The sequence below is a fragment of the Fusarium proliferatum genome, assembly GCF_900067095.1.
Source record: "Fusarium proliferatum ET1 genome assembly, contig: FPRO_scaffold010, whole genome shotgun sequence".
NCBI lineage: Eukaryota > Fungi > Ascomycota > Sordariomycetes > Hypocreales > Nectriaceae > Fusarium > Fusarium proliferatum.
Window position 1 is genome coordinate 135,444 of NW_022194799.1, and position 13,140 is coordinate 148,583.

Here is a 13,140-nt window from a genome sequence, read left to right on the forward strand (position 1 = left end):
TTAAAGCCCTTTTGGTCTCCAAGTCGCAATAAATTAAGTGTCCGTGAGTTCCAGGCGCATTCTCATTTGACATCAGCCATATGTTGCTCGCTACTCGGCTCGAGATAAGATATCGAGGTCTGTCGGCTATCGCTCACTAGCTGCATTAGTCTTCCACTACGGGCTTTTCCCCCAAGCAATGAAACAGGGCCATTGCAGCATGTACCCAGGGAAAAAGATAAAAATGCAACTGTAGCATGCCGAGTAACCGAGACTAATGCCATTTTATGCCTGCATTCGACTTGATATAGTAGTATGGCCCACTTCAAATCAGACCTACAAGAACCAAACTAAAGCCTAGTGTGAGCAGACGGGAATTAGGAAGATTGTGTAGTCCCAAAACACGAGACGCATACAAGGGTAAAATGTCAAGCCCCCCTCGGCGTATCGGCAACCATTTCGTAATATGAGGGCCATTAAACCCAACCAAACTCAACGACGATGCCCACGTGCAAGCATTGGGCTATTGCTTGTTGAATAAGATAAAGAATTTCACACGGATAACCAATGACGTTCCATAATCAGGGCACGCGAGGGTCTGTCTTTGACCAGAATTATACTTCGATCTTTGCAAGAAGAATGGTGTTGCAATGCGAGGATATCTTTAGCCTCCAAGCATGAGGCACTACGTATCATGTATATATAAGTCCAGAGGTTCTCAAATATTATCAGATAGAAGCTTCCAAGAAAGATCGTTCCAATACTTCCCGCTTCAAGGTCAGTACCATGGATGACAAGGCTTCTCCAGAGACGAGTGCTCCAAAGAGCCATCAAGACGATGCATCCTTCAAAAACGACACTGTTGTCAATGCCACAGACGTTGAGATCCCTACCAAGTCTCGCATGTCAGCCATAACAACAGTCCTGACAAGTGGCCTGGCTCTATTCTCCGATGGATACAATGCACAGATCATCGGATACATGAATCCAGTCTTTGCAAAACTCTACCCCGACAGTTTCTCCAGCTCGATCAAGACTCGACTCTCTAATGCATTTCTTATCGGCGAGGTCCTCGGCATGCTCTTCTTTGGCTATGCCATCGACAAGCTTGGCAGACGGACTGGCATTGTGTTTGCTACCTTGTTCTTAGTCTTGGGTATCATCCTCGCGACTGCAGCGCATGGAAAAACTGAGCTGGGCATGTTTTGGATGATGATTGTTGGACGAGGTGTTGCAGGGTTCGGCGCTGGTGGTAAGCACCTAATAGAGATTGGGGCTGAGAAATTCACTTGACTGATGGCTTTTTAGGTGAATATCCTACCTGCGGCACAGGAAGTACTGAAGCTTCAGACGAGACATCATTTGTTCGACGCCGACGCGGACTTCTTGTCGCTGCTGCTACAGACTTCTCCATCGACCTCGGATTTGTTATGGCAGGTGTTGTGGCATTGATCGTCCTCGCAGCTTACCATCAACATGTCGGCGATGGCGTCTGGCGAATCAACTTTGGTATTGGTTTCATCCTGCCAGTAGCTCTTCTGTTTCTTCGTCTTCGTCAGTTTGACTCGACGCAATATAAGAAACATGCGATCAAGCAGGACATACCATATATGCTTGTGATCAAGAGATATTGGAAACCAATGCTTGGAACATCCTTGGCGTGGTTCTTCTACGACTTCGTGGTAAGTATAATACTGAGGATATAATGCACAGCACATTACTGATATAGACACCAGACGTATCCATTCGGAATCTTCAGTTCGACAATCATCGCCACTTTGAACCCTGAGGACACTCTTCAGCAGAACATCGGTTTCGGTACAGTTGTTAACTGCTTCTATCTCCCCGGTTGCGTCGTTGGAGGACTTCTCATGGATCACATTGGTCGCAGACAAACTATGACTCTGGGATTTCTCGGATGGACGATTCTCGGCTTCATCATTGGTGGTGCTCTTTCTCCGATCCAGTCCGTGTTCCCCTTGTTCATCGTGCTGTATGGCATCTTCAACGCACTGGGAGAGATGGGCCCTGGCGTAAGTCCTAACCTTGGCAGTACAGCTACCCAGAGACACGCTAACTGTGAACCAGGTCGCCACGTTTCTGTGTGCGGCAGAGTCCTTTCCAACACCTCTACGAGGTCACTTCTTAGGGTTTGCCGCAGCAATGGGCAAGGCTGGTGCGGCGATTGGAACGCAAGCATTTACGCCCATCCAAGACTCTTTCTCCGATAAGCAGCGAGGTATCCAGGCCGTTTTTCTGATTGGTGCGGCGTTTGCTGCTGTAGGTGGTCTAGTTGCATGGTTTCTCATCCCAGATAAGGACAAAGAGCTCGAGAGCGAAGACACGCAATTCCGGATGTACCTGGAGCAGAACGGATACAGGGGAACATTTGGTGAAGCGATGAAGGAGTAGAGTGATATCTTCGGTTGCCAAGCTGCAACGATGCAAGTCTAATTGATTAGCTTTCGCCCTGTTCAACGATTTCAAAGCTAGGTAAAATACGAGCGAAGATACAAGCACTACCGGTTACAAGCTTACTTTTTGAATTAATTTCTTGTTTGAAATATGAAGCCAGCCATGAAACTAAGAACTTGATTGGCCCAACTGGCGAGAAATTCAACGCTATTGAGACGCTATTGTATGCCACGACCATTAATCGCCCTAGGTCGCCAATAGTTATCTGTATGCCCCTGAGGCCCTCTCCACTTGTGTGCTGAAATAAAACTGGCGAATGTCCTCTTTTCCTCGTGTTCTTTGCTCACTCGGTTATGCAAAGCCTCCACTGTCGTTTCCGTTCATTTTCTGTCGTTTTTGAAGCCTGTCAAAATGGTTTCCAACAAGCTAATTGCCGCTGCGTTAGCAAACTTGGCCTTGTTAGCTTCTGTTAATGCAGGCCCGTGTAAGCCCCAGAGCATCACAACCTCTGCCACTGGCGCTGGCTCTACAATCGTCGTTTCCGATACTACCACTGCTCTTTCCACTACCATCGAGACCAGTACTGCGGTCACCGAGACAGAGACGACAACCGCGACTGATACAACTACCACGTTGACTGAGGATGCTACATCCACGAGCGCACTCGTGAGCGAGACATCTACGACCATCGCCGTCAGCGAGAGTACGACAGTCGTTAGTAGCAGCGACACTACCATAGTCACTAGCAGTGAGGCTACTACAGCACCAACCACCACTGAAGGCACAACGACCGTGGCCGAGAGCGCTACAACCACCACTACCGCCGAAGCAGAGCAAACCGAGCTCCTCATCAACGGCAACTTCGATCTTGGAACAGTAAACCCCTGGCTCTCAGCCAACGACCCTATTCAACTCGGCTCCTCCTCGCCCTACGAAGGTCCAGCTTACGCCCGCCTCCAATTTGCAATCGATGACGGCGAGTCGTACAATAACTACGTGTATCAAAAGATCGACAAGTCACTTCTCAAAGCAGGAACCTATCGTCTCGCCGCTCAGCTCCGCGTCGACGGTGCGAGCGATAATATGTACGACGATGGATGTAATGCAATGGCTGTCGTCTGTTACTATGGAGATCCAAGTAGCGTTGTTCCCGTCCAAGGAGGCGCGAACACAGTCAGCGCCAATGCTGCCGTGCAACAATGGACACCTTTGAGTACTACTTGTTCACTGAGACAGGATAAGTTGGACCAGTATGGCTATCTTAGTGTTGCTATTGGATTCAGCTGCGCCAATGCTGAGGGCGACGTTGATGCGGTGACATTTGAGGAAGTTGTTTAGTGGTTCTCATTGATCATCGTATAACAATTGTAGTATCCCTATATACACCAAGCCAACCCACTAGAGATTTCCTAATTCATTATTTAATTACCCCATATCGCTTCCGTGACTTCATTCGCCCAGTCAAATCTTCAGGCACAGTTTCACCAACGACCCCTTCTATTTGCAAATTCAGTTCTGGAACACCTTGGGGCTTCACCATGAGTATTGCCATCATTCTATACTCATCGATCTTCGATGCCCATTCTCGCATCTCTGGCTCAACCACGAACATGAGTGAGAATGATGATTTAATGCCTTCAGTTCCAGTGCTCCACTCAACCTCGCATGTATGTTTGCCTAATTGAATTAGTAAGCGTCATAAATGTCTAAAACTGGGCGACGTACCATGGTGAGAGGTTGGAGTGACCGAGAGAATGTGTCTTAGATGAAACCGCCCCTTTAGTATGAACTTTGTCTGCTTCTCTTCAGATAAAGATTTCGACTTGGAAGACGACCGCTCTCCTATATGTTTACCACGAGTCTCTTTACAGAGCAGAAGCATGTTCTGGAAAAGATACCCGTGATACTATTGCAGTGACGTCAGACGCAATCAAGAACATGCCGAGGCAGCTTACCAGGTTGGTTTTGGAACTCTTGGTCACATAAAGTGTCTTAGAAAGAACCATTTCTCCGAGATCACCGGGATCAATACCCTTCCAGTCCTCTACCCGCTGTCGAAGCTCTTGAACAGCCACTTGGGTAGCCGTAGAAATCTCCTTATCCTGTAGATGAGAAACAATGCTCGAGATAGAAGATTGACACCTGCTGCGATCCTTCTTCTGCTCTTCTGTGGCAATCGGTCGGGTTCCCAAGTACTAAACAATATTAGCATCCACGTACTAAGATACGCTTTCTTGATGAGATTATACCTCGGAGAATTTAAAGAGCATAGAAATTCTTTTCGCTCTTGTGGGTAAAAGATATAAACATCTTACCAAAGATTCTCTTATCTTCTCCTTGTCTTTGAAATGTCCTTTTTTCAGCCAAAGTTGTATGCTGGCTCTGTGATTGGTATAGTTGACATAAAACGATGCTTCAACGCTGACAAATTTCAGAATATCGTCAAATGCTGGTGCCCATATTTGAAGGGCTGATGGACAGAAAAGTTTCCGCTCCATAGTAGTAAGGAATGCAACATGTGTGTCTGCGAGTATTCTTAATCCTAGAAATATGTGGTTCGAAAACATCTGGAGTTGATCTTTCAGCTCAAGGAGTTCATTGAGATCCCGGGCGAACTGGCGCTGCTCCATGAGCAGCTTTCGAAGCTCTGGTGGCTGAGCGTCAACTTGTGCTTTGGCTGAAGACAAATCATTCATAGAAGGATTAGGGATTGCCAAGTTCCGGGTAATATACGAAATGAGGGAAATGGCCTGTGGCACCGTCAGCAGTTCCTCCTGTTTCAATGTTGTCATGTTACCTTACCTTAAAAATGCCATAAGCACCACCCCCCATCAGATCCTGAACTGTAATCAGGCTGCTTGTTTCTATATCGAGTTTGTCGTGGCAGAACTGAGCAAACCATAAAATCAGTTCTTTCCTGGCGTTGTCGGTCAGGTCCTCAGGCAGACCGGCACCTAAGTTTAGAGTCGGATCCAGAGCCTGAGCAAGGATAGCTAATGGTGTAACTTGCTGGAGAACCGTCCAGAGGTGAGAGAAGTCGTCAACGGTGAAACGCGGCTCGTCAAAGTACCCCGACATCCCGGGTATCGTGAGAAGCTTGAGCTTCAGCTCAAGACATTCTATCAACAGAGGCTGGTCCATGACTGGCACAGGCGTTCCAGCATTGGGAGCAGCTTCTTCTCCAAAATCATAGTGCTCCGCATTGGTGATATCGTCTTGATAGACGGGCAATGCTATGACTGACATGATAGATACATCTCCTAGACTTAATCCTGAGAAGACAGACCAATTATGCGATTTTGCAACCGAGCTCCGGAATGAATAATCCATGGTTTCTCTCACTGCGCGGCGATACACGCGTGATGACTCAAGATCATCCTCGAAGTCAAACCTTGATATAGAAGGGCTGGTCTCGTTGGTGATTGATATAATTGGCGATTCTGCAGTTGATTCCTGCCCTGTATTTTGAGATGGAGATACGCTCAAAGAGAGAATGCTCATGCGCCTGGAAATAATAGTCTGGTCATCTAAAGCATCCTCAATGTTCATCAGCCGGCGCGACAGGGCGTCATTGCTGTCTAGAAGAACCTTGACATTATTGGACAGCTTCTCCTGGTGTTCTTTTGCTCTCTGGCCAGAATCACTGAGCATGAGTTAGATATTGCACCAGGAATTGCACGCTAAACGTACCTTTGTAAAATCATCAAGACAAGTGTCATTGAGCTCTTGAAATTCTGCAGTCTATTCAAGAGTGAGACAAACGTACTCTCCTTCCAAACCCACTGCAAGCGTCCTCTCAGCGGCACCTTTTCCACGCCATCTTTCGCCCACAACGACTGAAGTTCCTTATGCAGCTCCGAGTAAAGAAGAACCCCATCCGTGAGGACAGCCACTACCTGGTTCACCCCAATCAGGGCGGCATGCTGAGCGTTGACAGACTTAAGGTCTTTCGTCAGGCTCTGAAGACCCATCAGTATAATCTGGGTGCTTTGGACTTCAGAGTAGACGTGCGCCGCGACCTGCGGGGTCTCTTTGGCCGCTGAGACATATGGGCTGAGGAACTTGACGGCTTCAACCGTGATTGAGATTAGTCCTGCGATTGAAGCGGCAACACTCAAGGGATCCGACATCTTGGTGACGTAAAGGTTGAGATTGAGAGGTCGCGAGAGGGAGCCTGGAACAACATTATTGATTATTGAGGCTGTGTTGAAAATGCCAAGCCCAGTTCAGCCCTGCGGGGTTATGTAATCAGCGGCTGAGGTTTTGATAAAGCCATTAATCGAAACAAAACAAATATTGGTGGTGTTTTCAGTAGTTATAAACTCACACTAGGTAGCTTTTAAATAACATTATAACGGTGTTATCTGTAAGTTGATCTTGAATATAATCATTAGCTGGCTTTGTTACCATACGTGACGCAACCTGGGGCTTGGCTTGGAGGAAAATGAGGATCTGCAGGGATTATACCCTGCAATGGGTACTGATGCAGTAAGTAATCTGATCTTCTACCAACAAATACTCACTGGGGCTCGCATACGGCTAGAATTGAAACATTTTTGTTAAAATAAAAAGTCGCATAGCTTTTTTGAGTAAATGAACAAGATAAATGTGATATGCGCATAGATTTGGCCTTTAAGACATTTAATGATTTACCTTGGATAGTTTTGCATACAAGACCAGACCAGGTATAACAGCTAAATAAGGTTAACCTTATAGGCGGCAGTCATCCCCATAGTTCATAGTTAAGAATAAAACCTGTAGCATATTAGTGCAAGTCATGAGCTCATTGCCAATCTATCAATTGATCTCTGGCCTTTGCATCAGACGAGCGTCTGTTGTGACATATAATATTACCCCAACAGCCAACGTTAGTCCGACCTCTCAACAAGGAACCTGTGGTCAATCCATAGGCGGAAATACACACAAGTTTAATGCTCCAAGCAGCTGCAGCTAGTCAACCAATACGATATCTTTGCATACCATTGCGACATCGGGTTTTAGTTAGTGAGAAAATTAATTCTAAGCATGAATTCTCGATAAGCCTGTGCGCCAATCAGAGCACCCGAGCTCGGATATTCGGCAAGTGAGCGTCACCAGATTAACGGCTAAAAAGTGCCGAAGCATAGATCTCGTGGCTCGGGAGATCGCTTGTTCTGGAAGGTCGCCATGAGGCTTGATAAGATGGGCTTCTGCAACTTAATCTGTCTGACACAGCATGCACCGAAATGAATAATGCGGGAGAGTATGAATTTTGATATTTACGCGGCGGTTGAAGCTTTGTCTCAAGGGGAGGATGTTTGTCTGCCTTGTGATACTGCCTGGGCAATGTAAGCAAGACAATGCCTTGTTTCACGGGGCCGGGATGGCCCAGAGATCGACAGTATCCACTGCCCACTGTCGCATGACTCCCGCGCTGTATTGGCTAATTCCACCTCCGGATCGTCAGGAACCTTTGATATTCACAAAAGGTCTCCCCCTTTAATCAGGAAGGTGGCATTAATCTTTCGCCGCGATAAGATAATTCCATTAAGTTCGACTGGCATCGTATACGGCTATAATGAAGCGCAGTAGTTATGGAATGCGGGCTATCCGTGCCTATGGTAGCGCCCGATCGAGACCGCCTAGATCTATATATACCTAGTCTCATCCTCCCGTCTTGGCAGTATCTATCTTGTACAACCACCGTTCTTCCATTCAAGTTCATATTGTCAATGATCATGAAGACAGCTCTGCTGAATGTCCTCACGGCACTTGCCCTTGTCGGCCAAGGCAGCTGTACACCCGCAGCCAGCCTCGACAAGAGGTACTTGCAAGAAGACGGCGGTATCAAGTACAAGGTCTTCGAACATGCTGCCACCGGTTCCAAGACCAAGATTGTCTCCAACTCTGGAATCTGCGAGACGACGCCTGGTGTTAACCAGCACTCTGGTTATTTCTCCGTTGGCAAGTACCTCATTAAATCCTCCCATTTCCTATCTAACAAATCTTCTCTTCAGGCACCAACATGAACATGTTCTTTTGGTTCTTCGAGTCCCGCAAGAACGCCAAAACAGCTCCACTGGCCCTCTGGCTCAATGGTGGTCCGGGCTGTAGTTCCATGATCGGCTTGTTTCAGGAAAATGGGCCCTGTACCTTTAACAACGGCGGGTCCAAGCCTACTCTGAACCCCAACTCATGGAACACCTTTGCCAACATGGTACAGTCACCCACTACACACAAGCACATTTCACTGACGATTACAGCTATATGTTGATCAACCCATTGCCACTGGTTTCAGCTACGGCACCGACGACGCTGTATCAACTCTTGCTGCTGCGCCTCGAGTCTGGAATCTCCTCCAGGCTTTCTACGCTCAGTTTACCGAGTACGAGAACCGTGATTTTGGCCTTTTCACCGAGTCTTATGGTGGCCACTATGGTCCCGAGTTTGCGTTTTACTTTGAGCAGCAGAACGCTGCTATCGATGCTGGAAAGATCAAGGGCGAGAAGATCAACCTTGTAGCTTTGGGCATCAACAACGGATGGATTGATCCTGGTAAGCTTTCTCACGCCTGGAGATCTAGTTGCAATGCTGACATGAATATCTAGGCAACCAGTACAGAGATTATATCGACTACGCCGCCAATAACACCTACCGCAAGCTCATCACACCAACTCAGTACAGCAAGTACCTCAACACATATAACCAGAAGTGTGTCCCCGCATTTGCCAAATGCCCTGGTCTTACAGGCAACGATGCTGCGTGCGGCAACGCAGATGATGTCTGCAGCTCCGCTATTGAAAGGCCGCTGGAGAACCTGGCAGACTTTGATGTCTACGATATTCGAGCGTCGAGCAATGATCCTTTCCCTCCTTCGACTTACTCTACCTATCTCACATCTGCGTCTGTGATGAAGGCGATTGGTGCGCAGTCTGATTATCAAGAATGTGGCGATGAATCGTACAACAAGTTTATTGCTAGTGGTGACAGTATGTTTTCCGCCTTTATACATGATTGCAGCTAACTAATTTCACAGGGGGACGATCGTTCTTACCAACACTGTCGCAAGTCATTGACTCCAAGATCCAAGTTCTTATCTGGGCTGGCGATGCTGGTAAGTTGACCTCCCTCTGATAACCCGTATGGAATCTAATCATGTCTAGACTGGATCTGCAACTGGATGGGTAACTACAGAGCCCTCAACTCAATCGCTCCACAATCATTCGTCTCAGCTCCTCTTCAGTCATTCACCGTCGGTGGAAAGAAATACGGAGAGTTTAAGACTTCTGGAAACCTGAGCTGGCTGCGTGTCTATGGTGCCGGACATGAAGTCCCAGCCTACCAGCCCGAGGCTGCGCTGGCGGCGTTCGTTGCGACCATGTCCAAGAAGCCTATCTCATCGACATAATGGATATACTGGAAGTAGTATATGCCAGATAGTATGAATTGAGTATTTTGTCATGGTTAAAGTTGAAGTAAATAGTAGCCTATATTCGAGAACTATTTTCTTCCTGCTGGTATCTATGTCATAAACAAGACCTATCATGGCCGTATGAGCCCCCATTCAAGTGCCGCATTCAAAGCAGCCTGCCGCAGCTCTAATTGTTCTTCTCTCGTCGGAGAAACCGGGTCTACCCCGCGCCTCTCTCTAGACTCCCTAGTCTCACATAAAACTGGCCCTTCGCGCTCGTCACGCGAAATCGTATAGGAGCGAACTTCTGCATTAGCCCAATCCGTACCTGTTATTGTTAGGACCGAGGCAGCTAAATGTTGGGCAGCAACATACCATCAGGGTTCACAGAGTTGACCCAATCGTCCGTGAAGAAATGCAAAAAGCAACCATGAGTAACGACCACAATTTCTGACTCGGGTCTTTCGCTCAGCCATTGCCGTGCAGCCCGGGCCCTCTCTAAAACGCTACCAACGGCTGGAGCCCATTTACCCTCCTAACACATAATTAATTCGGCCCCGTTGACCAAACATGACTTGAGGTTGTGTCTCATACCTTGATTTGCCAGCCTGGCCCAACAAGACTGAAATCCACAGGATGTTGTTGGAACTCGGCTTTTATCACGTTCAGATCACTACCCGTGTCGCAGTTCATGTCGCTGACTTCCTGTACTTCTGGCAAGGCCACAATCTGCAGTCCGCGCTCTAATTGAGAAGAAAATGCCAACAGGGTCGTTTGGAGTGTTCTTCGCAATGGCGATGACACGATCAGGTCAACATTGGCGAGATCAGGGCAATTGGAGATGAGGCCTTTAGCTTGCTCTTGTCCCAGCGGCGTGAGGTCGGTGTCTGGTAGAACGTTGTATGCTTCCCCAAGGTTATGAACGGCTTGGCCGTGACGCACGAGATGAATGGTTTTTGGCATATTTTCTGTCTCAAGGTGATTGAAGGTTATTAAATGGGTTCTCAATGCTGTTTGAGCTTCATCTTCAGTAGACTGGTCTATTTATACGAGGCAACTCAATAAGATTCAGAAGTGGGGATTGTGCCGCTGGCTCCGCGGGTTCCGTCTGTAGAGGCTAATCACGGACCCTGCCCTCGGACTCGGATCCAGCCTTGCAAGGAATAATTACTTTAATTGCGCGTTCTCTATTTTTATGCTGGGGCTTATTGATACCCCTGATACGTCGTTGTTACTACCCTGATGGGCACAAGGTCAAACTTTATTACTGCTGGTAAGGATGACAATACCACGACCTGACGATATACGAGGGCAGTTGCAAGCTAGATATTGCATTCAAACTGCTGAAGACGACTTGTATACATATCGGTATTGGGAAGTGAACCATTGTCTAGTTATAGTATAAGAATGGAAGTCATTTCAGTCTATGCAAGTACATATCGATACAACTGGGTTCATAAGTATTATTTTCTTTCTTATCTTTAAACGCGCCAAATCACCATTCATCATTCTTCGAAACAGTATGGCATCCAATTCCTCCAATATAATCCCTCGCAGCAGTCTCATTATCCACAATCTTGAGGTTGCTACCCGCCCGCTTCGTCTCCATCTCCAAAACACCCACGGGGTCTATAACAACAACCGTCCTCCCATCCAGCAGCAACCGCGTTATATCCGCCTGAATAATCTTCTGTGCCACCGCATTAAACGAAAACACATCGCGGAACGAGAACACCACAGCGCACACGAAGCGACTTCGTCCAGAACCTGGATCATCAGGGTTCGGATCGCCGAGTTCTCGTGTGATGGCGCGGGTTAAGCGCTCTGATCCGCCGAAGCGCACTACACCGCGGAGACTGAAGATGATGACTTCTTTGTTGCAGTTTGTGTGGTGCGGCTCGTTGTCGCCGGGGAGGATGGTCGCGACTGATACGCGGACGGTTGCTTGGGCGATCTGGCTGACGTCCATCATGTGCAGACCCATGTCGCTGGATAACTGCTCACAGATGGCGACACCGCGAACACTGTTTCCCCGCGAATCAAGCTTGGGTGAAAACACAGCGATACCCATTTGACCTGGCAGAGCACCGATGATACCACCCGCAACTCCACTCTTGGCGGGGATGCCAATCCGCGATACCCAGTCGCCTGCAGCATCGTACATGCCACAAGTCGTCATGACGGAGAGGATCTGCCGCACGCTGTCTTGAGGAATGATCTTCTCCCCCGTCGCAGGGTGACAGCCCGCGTTGCAGAGCGTAGCAGCCATGGTTGCCAAGTCTCGAACATTGACGTTAATAGCGCATTGGCGGATATACCCTTGGACAATCTGCTGCGCGTCGCCGGTGATGATGCCGGCGGCTTTGAGCATGTAACCAATTCCCATGTTTCGATTGGCGTCTCGCAACTCAGCCTCGTAAACTTCTTCGCAGACGCGCAATTGACGACCTGCTAGCTTCGACATGGCTTTGAGGATGCGGTCTGATCGTTGCTCTGCTGTCCAGTCTGGCCCTCCGATAAGAGAGTGTGCTGTGATGGCTCCCGCGTTGATCATGGGGTTCATAGGCCTGTTACTCCCTCGCTCCAGCGATAAACTGTTAAACGCGTCTCCCGAGGGTTCCACGCCAATCTTCTCCAGCACCTTATCCAACCCCGCATCCTCAATCGCCAAAGCGTACACAAACGCCTTTGAAATAGACTGCATCGAAAACTCAACATCGTCATCGCCAGCAGAGTAGATCTGGCCATCCACCATCGCCAGCGCCACAGCTATCTTTGACGTGTCCGCCTTTGCCAGCGTCTCGATGTAACTGGCGGGCTTGCCATCTTCTATGGGCCGTGCATTCTCCAGCACCCGGTTAAGGTAGTCGGGGATAGGGGACTTCATCGGACGGAAAGGTATGGGCTTGAGCTGCTTTGATGGAGGAGGAGAAAAATTAGTTCTCACCGCTGAAGGCATTATGTCGTCGGCTCGCGGGAGATGTCGTAAGCCAAGCTATTTGGATCAAGCTGGACGAAAACGGATGGATCTGTCCAATCACGATGGAGATGCTGTAGTGAAACTTTCTCAGAGACTAGTCGAAATCGAGAACATAGGATATCGTACAAGATCGAGCAGAGAATGACTATAAAATTGTATCTGTAGGAAAAAGTCGAATAGTTATATAGACTAGCAAGAGAAATTGGCAATTGGTAAATTTTCATCACATGAGTTCAGACTTTTCAACCCACAAAAGTATACTGTATGTAAAATTTACATAACGATAACTATACCAAGTCCCTCGCGCAATAGCAATGTGGTCCGTCGTAGCCGTGACCAACACACTAAAAAGCGTATTACCATTTTACATAATAGG

The 13,140-nt window shown here is 47.9% G+C and overlaps 6 protein-coding genes across 6 annotated transcripts; 3 read left to right on the forward strand and 3 right to left on the reverse strand.

Annotated features, from left to right (window-relative positions):
- Positions 1-765: 765 nt before the first annotated feature.
- On the forward strand, positions 766-2,391 carry FPRO_11439 (putative inorganic phosphate transporter; the record flags this gene model as incomplete). Its single annotated transcript, XM_031220916.1, has 4 exons — positions 766-1,231; positions 1,288-1,661; positions 1,716-2,012; positions 2,068-2,391. The coding sequence occupies 4 exons, from the start codon at positions 766-768 to the stop codon at positions 2,389-2,391; spliced, it is 1,461 nt and encodes a 486-aa protein (XP_031086526.1).
- Positions 2,392-2,805: 414 nt separating this feature from the next.
- On the forward strand, positions 2,806-3,732 carry FPRO_11440 (uncharacterized protein; the record flags this gene model as incomplete). Its single annotated transcript, XM_031220917.1, has 1 exon — positions 2,806-3,732. The coding sequence occupies one exon, from the start codon at positions 2,806-2,808 to the stop codon at positions 3,730-3,732; it is 927 nt and encodes a 308-aa protein (XP_031086527.1).
- Positions 3,733-3,811: 79 nt separating this feature from the next.
- FPRO_11441 (uncharacterized protein) lies at positions 3,812-6,524 on the reverse strand (the record flags this gene model as incomplete). The annotated part of the gene is made up of 6 exons (XM_031220918.1): positions 3,812-4,071; positions 4,120-4,300; positions 4,350-4,589; positions 4,710-5,144; positions 5,197-6,037; positions 6,085-6,524. 6 exons carry the CDS (start codon positions 6,522-6,524, stop codon positions 3,812-3,814), a joined length of 2,397 nt encoding a protein of 798 aa, XP_031086528.1.
- A 1,581-nt stretch (positions 6,525-8,105) lies between these two features.
- On the forward strand, positions 8,106-9,781 carry FPRO_11442 (uncharacterized protein; the record flags this gene model as incomplete). Its single annotated transcript, XM_031220919.1, has 6 exons — positions 8,106-8,337; positions 8,391-8,590; positions 8,637-8,928; positions 8,982-9,362; positions 9,410-9,487; positions 9,537-9,781. The coding sequence occupies 6 exons, from the start codon at positions 8,106-8,108 to the stop codon at positions 9,779-9,781; spliced, it is 1,428 nt and encodes a 475-aa protein (XP_031086529.1).
- Positions 9,782-9,915: 134 nt separating this feature from the next.
- Positions 9,916-10,747, reverse strand: FPRO_11443 (uncharacterized protein; the record flags this gene model as incomplete). The annotated part of the gene is made up of 3 exons (XM_031220920.1): positions 9,916-10,112; positions 10,160-10,319; positions 10,379-10,747. The coding sequence occupies 3 exons, from the start codon at positions 10,745-10,747 to the stop codon at positions 9,916-9,918; spliced, it is 726 nt and encodes a 241-aa protein (XP_031086530.1).
- A 532-nt stretch (positions 10,748-11,279) lies between these two features.
- FPRO_11444 (uncharacterized protein) lies at positions 11,280-12,743 on the reverse strand (the record flags this gene model as incomplete). Its single annotated transcript, XM_031220921.1, has 1 exon — positions 11,280-12,743. One exon carries the CDS (start codon positions 12,741-12,743, stop codon positions 11,280-11,282), a length of 1,464 nt encoding a protein of 487 aa, XP_031086531.1.
- Between the last annotated feature and the right edge of the window lie 397 nt (positions 12,744-13,140).